The sequence below is a fragment of the Erythrolamprus reginae genome, chromosome 1 (assembly GCF_031021105.1).
Source record: "Erythrolamprus reginae isolate rEryReg1 chromosome 1, rEryReg1.hap1, whole genome shotgun sequence".
Classification (NCBI taxonomy): domain Eukaryota; kingdom Metazoa; phylum Chordata; class Lepidosauria; order Squamata; family Dipsadidae; genus Erythrolamprus; species Erythrolamprus reginae.
In genome coordinates this window covers 359,393,093-359,410,829 of record NC_091950.1, presented here as the reverse complement: position 1 = coordinate 359,410,829, position 17,737 = coordinate 359,393,093, and the positions used below count along the sequence as shown (strand labels likewise).

The window sequence follows — 17,737 nt, the reverse complement described above, 5'->3', positions numbered from 1 at the left end:
ATCAGGAATCTACTCAACTAGCAGTGCTATTTTGACAATAGATAAGAGTTAACAGAATTCAAAGGAGGGGGGCACTTAGTCTGTTTGTTTCTATGTAGAGATTTTAAGCCACCCCCAGATTCTGCCAGCCCTCCTACATTATCCTCTTTTTCTATTTATTTTCTCTTTTTGGACTTTTCTCAGTCTCTTTGCATAACATGTCCAAGAACATTTGTGCTTGTGAGAAAACAATGAATTGCTTTATTTCAAGTAGTAATATATTCATTTTAACTCACTGCTTACTGCCTATGCCCCAGGTATGAGTCAAAATGTTATCCAAACTGGAACTTGAAAGTTGTTAGTTATTCCAGGCAAATTCGTTATGGTAGTTATTCTTAAAGATGTCTTTAGAAAAGGAGCATTTTGTTGTGAAAACAAATCAATATTGTTACTTCTGGATACAGACTGATTCAACTTCTGAAGCACAACCAACTATCTCAGGGACTGCCTTCTGCTGCACGAATCCCAGCAACCAGTTAGGTCCCAGAGAGTGGGTCTTCTCCGGGTCCCGTCAACTAAACAATGTCACTTGGCGGGACCCAGGGGAAGAGCCTTCTCTGTGGCGGCCCCGACCCTCTGGAACCAACTCCCCCCAGAGATTAGAATTGCTCCCACCCTCCTTGCCTTTCGTAAGCTTCTTAAAACCCACCTCTGCCGCCAGGCATGGGGGAACTGAGATACTCTTTCCCCCTAGGCCTTTACAATTTTATGCATGGTATGTCTGTATGTATGTTTGGTTTTACAATAAGGGTTTTTAACTGTTTTAATATTGGATTGTCATATGCTGTTTTACTACTGTTGTTAGCCGCCCCGAGCAGTGTTCCCTCTAATTTTTTGAGAGGGTGGGCGGAAAAGTATAGTGTCTGAGCGGCAGTCCCTTTGGGACTGGGCGGCACAGAAATAATAAATAAATAAATAAATAAACAAACAAACAAACAAATTAAAAAAACCCACCCTGTTTTGCCTCAGAGAATTTCAAAATAAAATACTGTACTGTGTGTCTATAACAGTGAGCTCATAATAGGGCAACTCTATCAATATCAAAATGCCACTTAAATAGATGAGCTAGTTTCAAACTAGATTTTGATTTTCTTTCTCTCTTCCTTACTCCCATTCTTTTTCTTTCTCTTTTCCTTCCTCTCTTTTTTCTATCTGTTTCTCTCTCTTCCTCTCTCTCTCCTTCCCTCTCACTCTTTCCCTCTTGGCTTCTGGGCAGGTTTGGAAAACTCTGAGTTGATGATGATTTTTAAGTGAGCGATTGCTCACTGCTCAGCTTAGAGGGAACTATGGCCCCGAGTCTACGGAGAGGGGCGGCATACAAATCCAATAAAATCAAATAAAAAAATCAAATATCATGAAGATGAGCTTGCATTAAGCACAAAATCAAAGAGGCCTTTTATGTGTGACTGGTTAAGCTGAAGAAGGCAAAGTGAACTTTCCAGTCTCAAAAATGTTTATGGGAAAAGAACACAGGTGTAGAAGTAGATCAAAGCAGAATTGCATTGAGTAGAATGGGGAACTAAAATGTTGCTGGTTTAGTTATAAGGTTGTTGGTTTCTTTTGGGACTGTTGCTGCTTGCACAACCGCTGATAAGTAATTTTAGGAATGAAGGGTGGAAGTGAGGTGTCTGCTGTTTCCAATAATTTGGGGATGTATTTCTGAAGCTTTTTCTATTCAACCCTGGTAGAACATATTTTGGATATATTGTTTGTTTCCACACACATAGCGGTGGCAGTCTTTTTCTGGCATCGGTAGAACAAGAATCAGCTGGAAATCCCAATGTATACCAATGGAGTAAAGATGTAGAATTGAAACATGGTTTGTTTTGACTACCAGAACTGAATGGGGCTCATTGTCCCTCTGAACAAAAATGTACTCACAATCATTCCAAATTTTGTACATTTCTGATATACAATTTGGGCAGCTGATGTTGTTATACCCTGTTGATCTGCAAATCAACCAATATATTCTATTTTGGTTTCTTCTTATCTTAAATGAAATTATTGATCTGGATTGGCCAACAAGACTCAAATATGCTAAATTTTGTTCTCTGTCTTTAAATAACATTTGATTTGGTTTTTGTTTTTAGGAGACTGTTGGCTTCTAGCAGCCATTGCTTCTCTCACCTTGAATGAAGAAATTTTGGCTCGGGTAGTTCCCAGTGATCAAAGTTTCCAAGACAGTTATGCAGGAATCTTCCACTTCCAGGTATCAAGGAGTCTTTTCTATTTTTCTGTTGTCTTACTGGGGCAAAGTTTATAGGGAGAATAGAAAGGGCCTTTCCAGATATAATTTGTCCCCAGGAAGGTTATGGTGCCTTTATAATACTTCTTTAGCAGTGCTTTTCAAGTAATTCCCTCCTTACAAATACCAATGAAATGTAAATTTCATTTACATTTCATTGTGCTGAAATGTAGGTGGAAGAGGAGGGTAAAATTTTAAACAATGTTATGAAAGTATACATCAATGTAATGTTTACGTTTAGTAAAATGTAGCCTAAATAGAACTAGCATGATACTTATATATGTATAGATATTTAGTCAAGGCTAGAGCTATGAACTGGAGCCATGCTCTTGATCAGCAAAACTGGTTTGAAGTTTTAGAGTAGTATAACATAAATGAAATCAATTCAGATTTTATACCAAAACCACTATCTTGATATATAATAATTAAAGTAATAACAAGCATAAAGAAATCCCAGCGACCACATGAATCCCAGCGACCGGTTAGGTCCCACAGAATTGGCCTTCTCCGGGTCCCGTCGACGAAACAGTGTTATCTGGCAGGACCCAGGGGAAGAGCCTTCTCTGTGGTGGCCCTGACCCTCTGGAATCAACTCCCCCCTGAGATTAGGATTGCTCCCACTCTCCTTGTCTTTTGCAAACTCCTTAAAACCCATCTCTGCCGTCAGGCATGGGGAAATTGATTCCCCTGGGCCGTTTCCGCTTTATGTATGGTTTGTCTGAGATATACGACTGCTTTTTTATATTAAGGGTTTTAAATTGTTTTTAATCATTGGATTTGTACTGTTTTGTTGTTGTGAGCCACTCCGAGTCTTCGGAGAGGGGCGGCATCCAAAACTAATAAATAGTAATAATAAAAACATACATGGTAAAATCTGTCAACAGTAGAATAGTTACTAGAGGATGTGGGTACTCCATCTGCAGGTTTTAAGATAAGCACCGGCATCCACATTTCATGAATGGCTTAATTAGATGATGCTTGTAGTTCTTTCCATCTCCACAGTTCCATAGTTATATATTCCAATTATTCTTGAATAAAACCATGTTCCTTGCCAAAGCAATTTTCCCAGCCTTCAGAATTTCCAACCAGAGCTGTTGACCCTAGAGCAGTGTTTCTCAACCTTGGCAGTTTGAAGATGTGTGGACTTTAACTCCCAGCGTTGCTGGCTGGGGAATTCTGGGAGTTGAAGTCCACACATCTTCAAACTGCTAAGGTTGAGAAACACTGCCCTAGAGCATGGCTATAGCTCGTGTCATTGGGCTTTGATTCTTTGACTGTTTTCTTTCCCCTTTCAGTTCTGGCAGTATGGAGAGTGGACAGATGTTGTTGTTGATGATCGATTGCCAACCAAAAATGGAGAACTACTTTTTGTTCACTCAGCAGAGAGAAATGAATTCTGGAGTGCCCTACTGGAGAAGGCCTATGCCAAGTAAGTGAAGACTAAGAACAATTATCAGCTCAGAAATAATTTTAAAGGGCTTATGTTTAGGAAAATTATAAAAAGAGATGTTTGAAAAAGAAAATTGAATAATTTTGGAAGCATTGAACAGAACAGCTTTGTGATTCAATATTGATTAATATTATGCCAAGTAGAAAAAATACTGATTTGTGAATCCTTGTTCCATATTGTACTTCAGGGGAAAGCTTGCTTTAGTTATGTTTGCCCATATTCCTCATAAAACTTTCATTTCTAACATTCACAATCCATGACATTTGTTTTGGAACCAAAACGAGTAATAAATCCATACCCATAACATCAGGGTATAGTATACATATGTGTAGTTTACACATGCATAAACTACATACATAATTTAATAACGGCATAACGATGGGCAAGAGGCCAAGGGAAAAATAACTCTTTGCAATAAGAGTCACATGTTGATGTTTGATTTCTCATGAATGAAAAAGAGAGAGTGTGGACATCTAAGAATGGAGTTCCGTCTCTGTTAAGAGCGGATTTCCAAAGACAGCTATTAAATATTAAACGTTTGGGTTGTATCGTTCACAGGGTGAACGGTTCCTATGAAGCTCTTTCAGGGGGAAGCACTACTGAGGGCTTTGAAGACTTCACTGGTGGAATTGCAGAGTGGTATGAGCTGCAGAAAGCACCACCGAATCTGTTCAAAATAATCCAGAAAGCTCTTCAGAAAGGTTCTCTTCTTGGGTGTTCTATTGATGTAAGTTAATGCTATAGGCTCCAAGTTCTTTTGAATGCAAAGGAATTGTTTGACTGGTATAATTTATAATGGTATGATAGTGCAGAATTTCAACTGTCTTACAAGAACAGAAATCATACCCAAAAGTTGGAAAATTCACAATTCTTCCTTTCTTTTAAGAACGGAGGTACAGCTTTGAAGTGGACCAGCTTGTTTACTAAAGAAAGCCAAATGAGTTGTGAAAGCGCTGTATCGTCCACTACCATTCCTATGTTGCTTAGTCTCTCTTGCAGCATATACATAGGTTGATGAAGGCTACATAGGAGGAATTAGTTGCTGCTCAAGGCATCTTCCTGCGTCTGGAGATCCTCTTAAATAAACACTAAGCCTCAAACTTTCTAATAGCTACAATTATTATTATTATTATTATTATTATTATTATTATTATTATTATTATTATTTATCGGACAATGGTTGACCAGAACTTAGGCAACATGCCTGGAAATCTTAACTTAAAAATTTGAAAGTAAAAAGTGTGCCATTTTAATTTCTGGGCAACCAGCTTAGCAAATAAGAATTCCTTATTCTTACACTGTATCTTTCCTTCTTATTTATAATTTTCTGCCACACTATCGGGGTTTTCTAATCCGTTTGGATTCAGAGTGCTTTCAAAAGGGCAAAAGAAAATCTAAAAACTCATACCAGAAAGATTGAATACTGGCAGGGGAATAGTTTAACAATATGCCCTATTTGGTGTATTTTAATATTTGCTCAGAATCTGCTACTGAGTCAGTTGCTTTATGATAAAATAAAGACCCTACTGGTCTTTCGTAAAGCTTTGAAAACCTACCTCTGCTGGCGGGCACGGGGACTGTGAGTCATGAGATTGTCCCCGGCCAATATGAATGATTGAATTAGATGAATGTGGATGATTGTATAAGGGGCTTTAGCTTTTGTTTATTAATTTTGAATATGTTTTTTAAAATAATTAGATTTCTTATGTATATTGTGTATTTACAATGTTGTACACCACCCTGAGTCGTTTCGAGAAGGCATAGAAATTAAATAGATAGATAGATAGATAGATAGATAGATAGATAGATAGATAGATAGATAGATAGATAGATAAGAAAGAAAGATACAGTGTAAGAATAAGGAATTCTTATTAGCTAAGCTGGTTGCCCAGAAATTGAAATGGCACACTTTTTACTTTCAGTTTCCCCAAAGAGGTATTTTGATGTGTTTCACATATAACTGTGGTCTCTCCTGCAATCCTGTCTCTTCGTAAGCTGTGAAACCTATGTAGATATTCTCTGCAAGGTTTTCTTATATACTAAAGTAGCAATGATGACTGTTCACTTGGATTTCTCAGTATTCAGTAATTATCTCCAGAACCAGACCAAATGGTGAAGCTTCGATTATTCAGGAGACTTCCTCAAGATTAAGGGCAAATACCAAGGAATTATTTATTGTCTATGTATACATCTCTAGTGTTGTCTCTGATATGGTCCAATGAGAGTGGTTCTCTACTGTCTAAATTTTATCATAACTGTAAAGTAAGTTAAGAGAATTCATACAATATGCTAAACTCTAAATCATGATTTACAAACCACACTTGCTGGGTTCACCAACATATTGAGACTACATATGAACCCAGCCAGTGATTGCTTTAATTCAGCTGCCAACCTTTACAGCTGTATTAACGTCAGATCTGAAAACCTGTCTCTAAATAGGGAGTTACCCATCACATGTAAACTTTACCAGAGTTTCATTTTAAAATGTGGGAGGAATACAAAACATGAGAACAATGCTGAATCCCCACCAACTCTGGGCCACATTTTCTACCCACATACTATTCCCAGCAACTTTCCTACCAGAAAATATGTTTTTTTAGAACTGAAACCAAGTTTGGGGAAATAACCTAAGGCGTGAGCCAACTGTGACACAGGGAAAGAATTGGCTGTCTGATGAGAACTTGTCTTTGCTCGATTGCTGTGGCCCTTCTGGCTGTCCATGTGATTAGAGCAGATACATATTAAAAGCCTCTTGGGTAGTACCATAGGATGCAGTTTCATTCCAGATAGGAAACTGAACTGGAAATTTCCCTTACTCCAATTAAAATATCCTGTTCAGTATCCTTTGTCTCAACAAATATTTGTCTACAGTCGACCTTTCTCCATTTCTAAGAGGTTCTGTAAGGGGCATGCATAAGTTCACTACTGTGCCTACCGTCCCTAACTTACTGTCTTATTGTCCTCTTTTATTGTTACTTTTTACTTATGTTTATACAAGCTACTAATACCCTATACATGCTTGATAAACAAACAAATAAATAAATAAAATAGGGAAGAAAATAGGACGATTGTTTTCTTGCTTGCAAAGTTAATGCTAACTGCGTGAGTTTCAGGCTCGTAGATAATAGGCTGGCCCCTTTCCAATAAAGTTTTAATGAAATATACAGATGGCTCTACTCCTGATGGGACTTTTTTCAAACAACTGACAAATAGTCAGAGTGGCAGATGGCCAAAAATTCAGAGACTAGGGTGGGGAGGAAATAGATAGGTGGTGGGAATTGAAGTGCTCTTGAGGGCATAAGTGCAGTTGGCCTGATAAACATCTGAATTTTGTTCACATGATTGCAGGAGTGTTGCAACAGCCTTAACTTAGGTGACCTGACATAACTATAATTAGTTCAATGCAGCCATAACTTCTTCAAACAGTCTCTTAATGAATGGTTGTTAAGTGAAGACTATCTGTACCACCACGCCTAGTCTGATGTTGTGCTAAACCATTTTAATCATGATTTACCAAATAAATTACAGCAGACTGAATACATATGGCATGAATTTGCACCATGGTTTATAAAACCAAAATAGTGAATTCTTACAGTATCTTAATCCAGTCAACCAAACCAACCAACCAACCAACCAGTCCAACCAAGAAACCACCTTATAAGTTAGCATGGTGTGGCAACCCATTTCTGCTTCTGGTCCAAAAATCCCCATTACTCATCAGAATTACTAGCTATTGTAAAGCTAAAAAATTTTTATAGTTGATTCTGTATCCATAGCATTACCCATTTTCTTAGTTTTCTAGAGGTAAGTAGAACTTTATTTCTTCATATTTCTAGATCGCAAATGCTGCTGAGACTGAGGCAGTCACAACCCAGAAGCTGGTCAAAGGTCATGCATACTCTGTCACAGGAGCTGAAGAGGTAAGGTCTTAGAAACATAGAAGTCTGACGGCAGAAAAAGACCTCCTGGTCCATCTAGTCTGCCCTTATACTATTTTCTGTATTTTATCTTAGGATGGATATGTGTTTATCCCAGGCATGTTTAAATTCAGTTACTGTGGATTTATCTACCACGTCTGCTGGAAGTTTGTTCCAAGGATCTACTACTCTTTCAGTAAAATAATATTTTCTCATGTTGCTTTTGATCTTTTGGATAAGGGGAAAATGAGTGTTGGTATTACACACGTGATTTGTACTTGAAACTCAGGATGGGGGCTATTCCAAATAACATTTGTTTGTTTGTTTGTTTATCTATTTATTTATCTATTTATTTATTTATTTATTTATCTATTTATTTATCTATTTATTTATCTATTTATTTGATTTGATTTGATTTGATTTGAATGCCACCCCTCTCCGCAGACTCGGGGCGGCTCACAACAGCAATAAAACAATTCATGACAAATCTAATAATTTTAAAAAATTTAAAAAACCCGTTATTAAGCAGACATACGCACAAACATACCATACATAAATTGTATAGGCCCGGAGGAGATATCTCAATTCCCCCATGCCTGGCGGCAAAGGTGGGTTTTAAGGAGTTTACGAAAGGCAAGGAGAGTGGGGGTAGTTCTAATCTCCGGCGGGAGCTGGTTCCAGAGAGTTGGGGCCGCCACAGAGAAGGCTCTTCCCCGGGACCCGGTAACCGACATTGTTTAGTCGACGGTACCCAGAGAAGGCCAACTCTGTGGGACCTAATCGGTCGTTGGGATTCGTGCGGCAGAAGGCGGTCCCGGAGATATTCTGGTACGATGCCATGAAGGGCTTTTTAGGTTATAACCAACACTTTGAATTGTGACCGGAAATTGATCGGCAATCAATGCAGACTGTGGAGTGTTGGTGTAACATGGGCATACCTGGGGAAGCCCATGATTGCTCTCGCAGCTGGCGATTACAGAGTACATTATATGATATTTCCAATTTTGTGTCTAGTTCTCTGATCTTTCCTTTGTTCAAATGGTGGTTCTGTGAGACATTGAGTGTTCTTCTCTCTTGGTGGCTGCATGCATTCATATCAGTCAGTTGCTTCATTTAACCTGAAGATATTTTTGTAAGGTTTGTGTAATTTGCATTATGATGTCTTACACAGATTTGTGTTATTTGTGTAATGACACTGTGATTCATATATATTATCCTTTCCCTCCTTGCCTGTCCCCATAGATGCCCATGCACACACTATCAATAAACAAGCCACTTTAAATTTAGCTACTTTGCAAATAATTGCATGAGAAACTACTGTATAATTGCCCCCTCTCCCATTAGAGAGCAATTTATTTCATTGTCATGAAAATATGTATAATATACTGCAGTGACGATGAACCTATGGCACGGGTGCCACAGGTGGCATGTGGAGCCATATCAGCTGGCACATGAGCCATTGCCCTAGCTCAGCTCCAATGTGCATGTGTGTGCTGGCCAGCTGGTTTTTGGCTTTCACAAAGGCTATGGGAGGGTGTTCCTGACTTCCAGAGAGCTTCTGGGGGGATGGGGGAGGGCGAAGCCTTTGGAGCCTGGGGAGGGTGAAACACGAGCTTACTGGGCCCAGCAGAAGTTGGGAAACAGTCTGTGTCCGGCCTCCAGAGGGTCTCCGGGGGGTGGGGAAAGCTGTTTTCGCCCTCCCCAGATATTGAATTATGGGTGTGGGCACGTGCGCATATGTGATGGCCGCATTCAGTGATGGGCTCCTACAGGAACGGTCAGGAACACAGTTCCAGTAGCAAAATTTGGAGCTCCACCCCAGAGCACTCAATTTGCACTGAAAGATGTTGAAACAAAATGCATAAGCCACGCCCACAGTGTGGTAGTAAAAATTTTGGTAGCCCATCACTGCCCGCATGCACAGTCTTTTGGCACCCAAGGAAAAAAGGTTCACCATCACTGATAGAGTGCATAAACAGATGCATCAATGTATGTGTTCGTAGCCAAAAAAATTTTTAAGGTAATTTGTTTCCTTTTTCAGTTACTCCATCTATTATTAACCTTCCCCCCCCCCCCTTCCGGCCCTACTAGGTGAATTTCCGAGGCAGCATTCAGAAACTGATCCGGATTCGAAATCCCTGGGGAGAAGTTGAATGGACTGGAAAATGGAATGATAAGTGAGTGTTAACCTTGAAGGCCAGAGCTGTTTGCTGTCTAGCGTGAGCATCATGAATGATTAAACTTTAAATAGTTGGTTTCCTTGAAAGCAAGTTGGAAGCTTTTGACTCAAATTCCTGGTGTTTTTTGTAGCACTTTAATGAGATATCTTCTTTTTTGGTGAAGTACATACGGTAATCCTCATTCCTAAAAAGTTATAGATTTCCTCAGTTTTAATATCATCCCCCTGCAGCTAGCAATGAGGGAAATATGCTCTTTTACTTTCCTGTCAGTAGCTGTTGTTTGATTTTATTTTATTTTATTTATTGGATTTGTATGCCGCCCCTCTCCGGAGACTTGGGGCAGCTAACAACAATAATAGAACAGTATACACAATAATCCAATAGTAAAAGCAATTAAAAACCCATTAAAGTAAAAACCAAACATACATTCAGACATACCATGCATAAAATTGTAAAGGCCTAGGGGGAAAGAGTATCTCAGTTCCCCCATGCCTGACGGCAGAGGTGGGTTTTAAATAACTTACAAAAGGCAAGGAGGGTGGGGGCAGTTCTAATCTCTGGGGGGAGTTGGTTCCAGAGGCCTGGGGCCATCACAGAGAAGGCTCTTCCCCTGGGTCCCGCCAAGCGGCATTGTTTAGTTGACGGGACCTGGCGAAGACCCACTCTGTGGGACCTAACTGGTCACTGGGATTCGTGCAGCTTGTTCCTACAGCTTTCGGCCTAAGCATTATTAGGCCGAAAGTATTAGCTATTATATACAGCTTTTGTATTTTTCCAGATTGTGAATAATATGCTTGTAGAACTGCACTACGGACATGTGCATTTTACTGCATGCATAATATTTCAGGTTTATTTGCATTTATGTCTTGTTACTGATCTCTAAGATTAATTTAACAAGTCAATGTTAAACAAAACAAAACAAAAAACGCTATAATGATCCTTATGATCATCCAAAAAATTTCATATGATAAACATAACTGGGCATTTGTGGAGTTAATATACCATGAAAAACCCAATCAGCTGTTATAGAGGACAATTTTTAAGTAAAGTATCCCTGAATTATTTTGCATGAAATTAACGTCCCTCATCCCAATAGCATTCGAAAATAGAAGAAAGGGATAATAGTGAAAAGATGAGTCTTTCTCTAATGATTTAATTTTTCCTCCTCCTCTAACTTCATTGAAGACTGAAAAATATTAGATAAATCTGTCTGTGTTGGCTTACTACCTTTTCTAGAGATGATAAAATAAGCGTCGTTGTTTCTTGTAAAAATGGCTGTTGTTTGAGGTATCCCTGGCCAAGGTTGGCAACAACTTGCCGCAGTGAACTTTCCATAGCCAACTTGCTGCAGCCAACTCACTATGGACAACTTGCTGCGGGACAAGAGTTACGCTAATGTCAAAAAAATAGTAAGATAGAATTATTAAAGAAGGGACAAAATAAAATGTGAATGACAAAAATTAAGTATTTTTTAAAATTATTTTAAATAATTAAATTGAAATGGTGAGTTGTCCCTTGGCAAGTTGGACATACCATGTTTCCCCAAAAATAAGACTCTGTCTTATATTTTTTTGAACCCTGAAATAAACTCTTGGCCTTATTGCCATCTACTCAAAAGCCTTATTACCAGTACTTTTAGGCTTATTAGGGGATGTCTTATTTTGGAGGAAACAGGATAGAAAGTTGTCCATGGTGAGTTAGCCACAGTGAATTGGCCAGGATAAGTTGACAATGACGAGTTGTCCCATTCCACTCTGTCCATCTCTCAAAGGTTGACAGGGATGAATATGTGTCTTGGAATAGGACAGACTGTGGCAGCAAATGCAAACATTATGAGATTGCATTTTCTTGAGCCAAATTGTTGAGGTCCACTAAGTTAATACAATCACTATCCATAATTCTGGGTCTAAAACTTCAAATAATGTTGGTTTTTTATATTTAGATGCCCAAACTGGAACGGTATTGATCCAAAAGTGAGAGAGAGATTGACCAGACAGCATGAAGATGGAGAATTTTGGTATGGCTGGTGGCTTCCTGGGAATTGGGAAAGAAGGATAGTATATAATCTCTTTGTAATGCTTAAATAAATTGTCAGCTCACTGTATTTCATCAAACTGTAACAGGGATAAATTAGACAGATGGAAATAAGCATATTAAGTTCTGGTCCACATCACTATATGGAGACCATAGAGGATCAGAAGAAAATTTGTAGAAGAAACGTTTCATTTCTGGGTGGGAAATAATTGTCCATTATGTTGAGATTCTATTGCTAGTGAGTAGTTCAATTTTCCCCAATCCTTTGCCCTCCAGATAACATTGAATTTCAGCTATTAGAATTCCCAGTCAATGTGGATAGAAAAGAAATATGGGAATTGAAATCTGACATATCTTGAGGCATAATGCTGTGACAAGTTAACTTGTCAAGAAGGCTTGCTGTCATAACAAATGATTGTTCTTGGTTTGTTTGATGTTGTGATAGCAGAAGGGAAGAAGCTTGTCTGTAATGCCTTTTCTAAGTATCGTATTTATGACATTACTCCACAGGATGTCATTTAGTGATTTCCTGAGGCATTATTCTCGTCTTGAGATCTGTAATCTGACTCCCGACACTCTGGCCACTGACAAGTATAAAAAATGGAAGTTGAACTTGATGGATGGTAGCTGGAGAAAAGGTTCCACAGCTGGTGGATGCCGGAATTATCCTAGTAAGTCATTTTTCAGTCTCTACTTGCCTTCATATCCATATGCTCTGTTGTAGCTTCCTAATAATCTATGAATAGTAGAATTGCCTAGAGATATTCTTTGATTTATAACAGTTGCCTAACTACTGTTTAAAATTATGACAGGCCCGGAGTGGGTGCTTTATGGCCAATAAATCCCTGCCTAATTATGGGTAGTTTTAATATGATGTCACATATGGGCATGGGCACATCAGTTAAATTATTTTTTTGGTTGAGATTGTTTTTTTTTAAAAAAGGAAAACAAGCTCTGGGATTTACAGAAATTTAGTTTATAATTACTTCCATTCAATCAGTCAACGTTTATTTATAGTGCAATACTAAACATTACTTCCACTGGAATTTAATTGTTTAAAAGAAGATACCCTCATCTGGGAGAAAATCAATCAAAAGTTTGCTTTATAAGTACAGTGGTATCTCTACTTATGAACTTAATTTGTTCCGTGACCAGGTTCTTAAGTAGAAAAGTTTATAAGAAGAAGCAATTTTTCCTTTAGGAATCAATGTAAAAGCAAATAATGTGTGCGATTGGGAAAACCACAGGGAGGGTGGAGGCCCTGTTTCCTCCCAGGAGATTCCTAAAGAGGCCCCATAGAGGCTTCTCCCCACCTTTTCCGACCCTGTCTCCTCCCAGGAGATTCCCAGAGAGGCCCCACAAAGGCTTCTCCCCACCTTTTCTGGTTACATTTTCGGAGGCTCGGGTTTATAAGTGGAAAATGGTTCTTGAGAAGAGGCAAAAAAATCTTGAACACTTGGTTCTTATCTAGAAAAGTTTGTAAATAGAGGCGTTCTTAGGAAGAGGTACCACTGTACTCTTAAAATGAGCTCACCACTCTAAAATGTGTAGGGATATATATTTCCAAGCCACAATTCCTTATGAAGATCAGTATAGCCTGGGCACAATTTTAGTTACTTCCTTTCTTTTATTTAGATACATTTTGGATGAACCCACAATATTTGATTAAACTTGAGGAAGTAGATGAGGATCCAGATGATCCAGAAAGAGGTTGTACCTTCTTGGTTGGTTTGATTCAGAAACACCGTCGGAAGCAGAGGAAGATGGGAGAGGATATGCACACAATTGGCTTTGCAATCTATGAGGCAGGTTCTTTGTTTTTTCCGTTAAGCCAATGGTTCTCAACCTGGGGGTCAGGACCCCTTTGGGGGTCAAATGACCATTTTACAGGAGTCACCTAAGACCTTGGGAAAAGACAAATTTCTCATGGTGTTAGGAACTAAAGCTTCTATTCTGGTGCCTTGGAACATATTTTTACAATCGGACCAATCAGGCGTTTACAATGGGGGTGTCTCTTCCTGCCAATCAGCTTAAAGCTCTGTTGGGAGAATTGATGCTAGACTTATGGTTGGGGGTCACCACAACATGAGGAACTGTATTAAGGGGTCATGGCATTAGAAAGGTTGAGAACCATTGTGTTAACCCAAATCTTGAGATAAAGATGATGGATCATTACAGAACCGACACATTCAGGAATATCTTATAAATGAATTGCAACATTGAAGATTACAACATTGTGTAATCCTCACAAATGAATTATACGGCACTTCTTTTTTTTACCATAAGTGTACAGTTAATTAAAACAGTTGAATGAAATGATGATTTATTCAAGGGTAGAGAATCTTTTCCATTCGAAGAGCTAGATTACTGCTTGTCTCACAGGATCTAAACAAATGAGTTTGGGTGGGTTTCTTTTTCTCTAAAACCTCATCTTGGGCAGAGAGAGGTATGACTTAACTATGTGTGGCTTTTTCTGATCACGGGGAGAATAATGGAGAGGGGGAAAAGAAAATAGAGAGGAAAAATAAATTAAGGGTTGGAGGCTTGTATGCATGTGAGATACAGAATAATACAGATTTGGGCAACAGAAAGGAGAATAATTTTATATAAGATGAGTTTGAGCATTCTAGAATTTTGGATGAATCCATCTTTGCTTGGATTCAATCTTTTAAATGTTTACCTCTGTAAAATCAATGCCTGTTATGCTCCATTAGATATTTGGGACTTACACCCCATCTCTTACAGTCATTTTTATCTATGTTTTCATTTTATTTATCCTTTGCAATCAATCATAACTCTGCTTTTTATGATGCATTTTTCAAAATTCCAAATGCATTTGTGGTCTTAAAGGATTTGGGGATCCCTAAAGAATAGAGCCCAGTAAGAAATAAATAAGTCCAAACTGTTCTAGTAAAATTTGAATTTAAATACCTTTCTTCATTCAAACTGTATGCCTTTGCTGCCTCCAGATCAGTAAATAGAGCAGTTTACTGTTATTTAGTAAAAAACTCACAACCAATAAAAATATCTATGTTGAGTATATTTGTTTGTTCATTTGTTTCTTTGTTTGTCAAGTACATATTTGATATTATACATAAATGTAAGATTATTTGACAACATAACATGGGTACAGGAAAAAGGAAACATTTGGACAGGGACGGTAGGCACGCTGGTGCACTTATGCCTGTCCCTTACTGACCTCTTAGGATCTAATATATGTTAATATAATTAAAATCAAAACTGTAGTCAGTATTAGACCATGAAAATACAACAGTTCAATTAAAATTAAGAAATGGCAAGAATTAGTCACAATATGCTATGTGAAAAAGTTCTATCTAAAAGTTAAATAAAGTAGCTTTTAGAGTTTGAGAGATGTTTTTATTCTACAGGGTGGCTATTCCATAAGGTTAGAGCAGAAAATACATCCTGGGAAGGATCATTATTCAGTGTTATTAATAAAAAGTGTATAATTTGTTTTTCTTTTTGCTCCTCCACAGGTGCCTGAACAGGTATGTGGTGCATTTATTTTTGTAAAACAGAAAAATTTACATATATTTACAGATCTTTTTAACTAAACACTGTACTAAAAAAGGGATCTCTCAATATTAAAGCTATAGAATTGAATGTACTGTTTTAATTGTGAAAATTTTGTCCTTCATAATCTTTTGCAAACAATTATCCATAGCAGAATTTCAATTTGGGCAACTTGAGACCTATAGTTTTTTGGGGGGTGGGGAAGGGATATTGAGGCTTTTCATTTTTGAAAACCTGTACATTGTTCAAAAACTATCAGTGGTTAAATTAAGTATCAGACATTGAAAACACCAATTTTGATTTATAGTGCACTTGTGGGAATATCTATAAATTTACTGCCATTGTGGTTCCTCCCATACACAGAGCCATAAAGATCTCTATCTTGACTTTTGAATTTTTGTAGATTTAAATATTGTGGAGAACCCTCTTTTCAGGCAAATTAACAGAATGTAGCTTCATTTTCTGATGTACTAATGCTATATTGTTCTACTAACACAGTCATCTGAGTAGGATTCTAATGGCTTAAGTATAAATTTCTGTTTTATCCTTTCCTTTCATGAAGTCCTCTGCCCAAACGAAAGTCCATCTGAGCAAAAACTACTTTCTCACAAACCGAGCAAGGGAACGATCCAACACATTCATCAACCTTCGGGAAGTGTTAAATCGATTCAAGCTTCCCCAGGGAGAGTATATTATTGTGCCATCCACCTTTGAACCTGAGAAGAACGGGGACTTCTGCCTCAGGGTTTTTTCTGAAAAAAAAGCTGACTCACAGTACGTCATACATTTACTAATCCACCTTCTCTGTCTTTTATATCAGTGGAATCCACGAATATGAAAATACCGAGAAATAAGTAAACAGAGCAGGGGTATTGAAAGCCATAGCTGTGGAGTCTGCAGAGAGGGGCGGCATACAAATCCAATAAATAAAATAAATAAATAGCTGAAGGTCTAGAGGAGAAGCTAAAAGGAAAGAGAACTATTCTTGAGGCCAGTGTCAGAAACGAGCCATTACTATAAAGCTAACAATGAGCCTATATTTAACTTTACTTCTGTAGGGCTCATACATTTTATAATTTCTTACAATATCTGTTTTTATATTGGTTGAGAATTGGAAACTAGGGTGAATATCACCAGAAATCTCAAATCTAAAATGAAGATTGCTGATGAAGATGAGAAAAACAATGTTTTAAAAAATGAACCATGATCCACTGTACCAGTGATGGCGAACCTTTTTTTCCTCAAGTGCCAAAAGAGCATGCGTGCGCACTATTGCGCATGCACAAGTGCCCACACTCAGGCAATTCAGTGCCTGAGAAGGGTGAAAACAGCTTCACACACACCCCGCCCATCGGAGGCCCTCTGGAGGCCGGAAACGGCCTGTTTCCCAACTTCAGGTGGGCCCAGTAGGCTTGTGTTCCACCCTCCCCAGGCTCCAAAGGAGCCAAAGGAGAGTAAAAATGTCCTCCATCCACCCGGAGGCTCTCTGGAAGCCAAAAACGTCCTCACAGATCCTCTTTGTGAGCCAAAAATCAGCTGGCCCGCACACACATGCATGTTGGAGCTGAGCTAGGGCAATGGCTCGTGTGCCAGTAGATATGGCTCTGTGTGCCACCTGTGGCATCCATGTCATAGGTTTGCCATCACTGCACTATACTTATATCCTCTGTCTTTCTACTCATTGAAATATATATTTTTAAATGCTAAGCATTATTTTGTGCTGTATTCAAGGCTACATTCGGTGTATAAGACGCACCCAAGTTTTCACCCTCTTTTGGGGGGCAAAAAGGTGCTTCTTGTACTCCGAAAAATACAATACTTTCAAAATTCCAATTATATCTATCACCCAGTTTCACTAGTTCAACTTCTGGGACTTGGCATGCCAACATTTGAGTCACGTCTCTCAAATATACTTTCAAAATTCCAAATATATCAATCACCCAAAATTTAAGGACATCCTTCCTTGTATGTTAGCCTTTTGAAGTAGTCCAAGCCAAGGAACAGAGTTTATAAATTTGACTGAAGTTCAACGTACAGTCTTGAAGGCCTCACTGTTACATTTAACTTCTTTCTAGTTCTTTCTCTGTTCTCCAGGAATAAAGGATGCTTTTGTTTTTGTAATCATTTTTGTACACTGTAGATTTTGTTAGTTCATCTGTATACAAATGCTTGTGTCCACTGAAAGCCACAAATCATGTGACTGTGCATAGGAATATTCATTCATTTCTTTCTCTATTTTGTCTTCTTGATTTTTTTTTAAAAAAAATTGTTTTAGGATTTTTCAGTGTGATTAACCAAAAATGACAATGTTACAAATATTTGCCTTTTTTGTCGATAG

General features: G+C 38.3%; 1 protein-coding gene across 1 annotated transcript in view; it reads left to right on the top strand.

Moving 5' to 3' along the window:
* Nucleotides 1-17,737, top strand: part of CAPN2 (calpain 2) — a 44,072-nt gene that overhangs the window by 14,077 nt on the left and 12,258 nt on the right. The window contains exons 3-12 of the mRNA XM_070734354.1: nucleotides 2,130-2,248; nucleotides 3,580-3,713; nucleotides 4,293-4,461; nucleotides 7,571-7,654; nucleotides 9,743-9,828; nucleotides 11,774-11,848; nucleotides 12,376-12,536; nucleotides 13,501-13,670; nucleotides 15,363-15,374; nucleotides 15,962-16,173. Of these exons, the coding sequence (XP_070590455.1) occupies nucleotides 2,130-2,248; nucleotides 3,580-3,713; nucleotides 4,293-4,461; nucleotides 7,571-7,654; nucleotides 9,743-9,828; nucleotides 11,774-11,848; nucleotides 12,376-12,536; nucleotides 13,501-13,670; nucleotides 15,363-15,374; nucleotides 15,962-16,173 (1,222 nt within the window). The remainder of the gene's footprint in view (nucleotides 1-2,129; nucleotides 2,249-3,579; nucleotides 3,714-4,292; nucleotides 4,462-7,570; nucleotides 7,655-9,742; nucleotides 9,829-11,773; nucleotides 11,849-12,375; nucleotides 12,537-13,500; nucleotides 13,671-15,362; nucleotides 15,375-15,961; nucleotides 16,174-17,737) is intronic.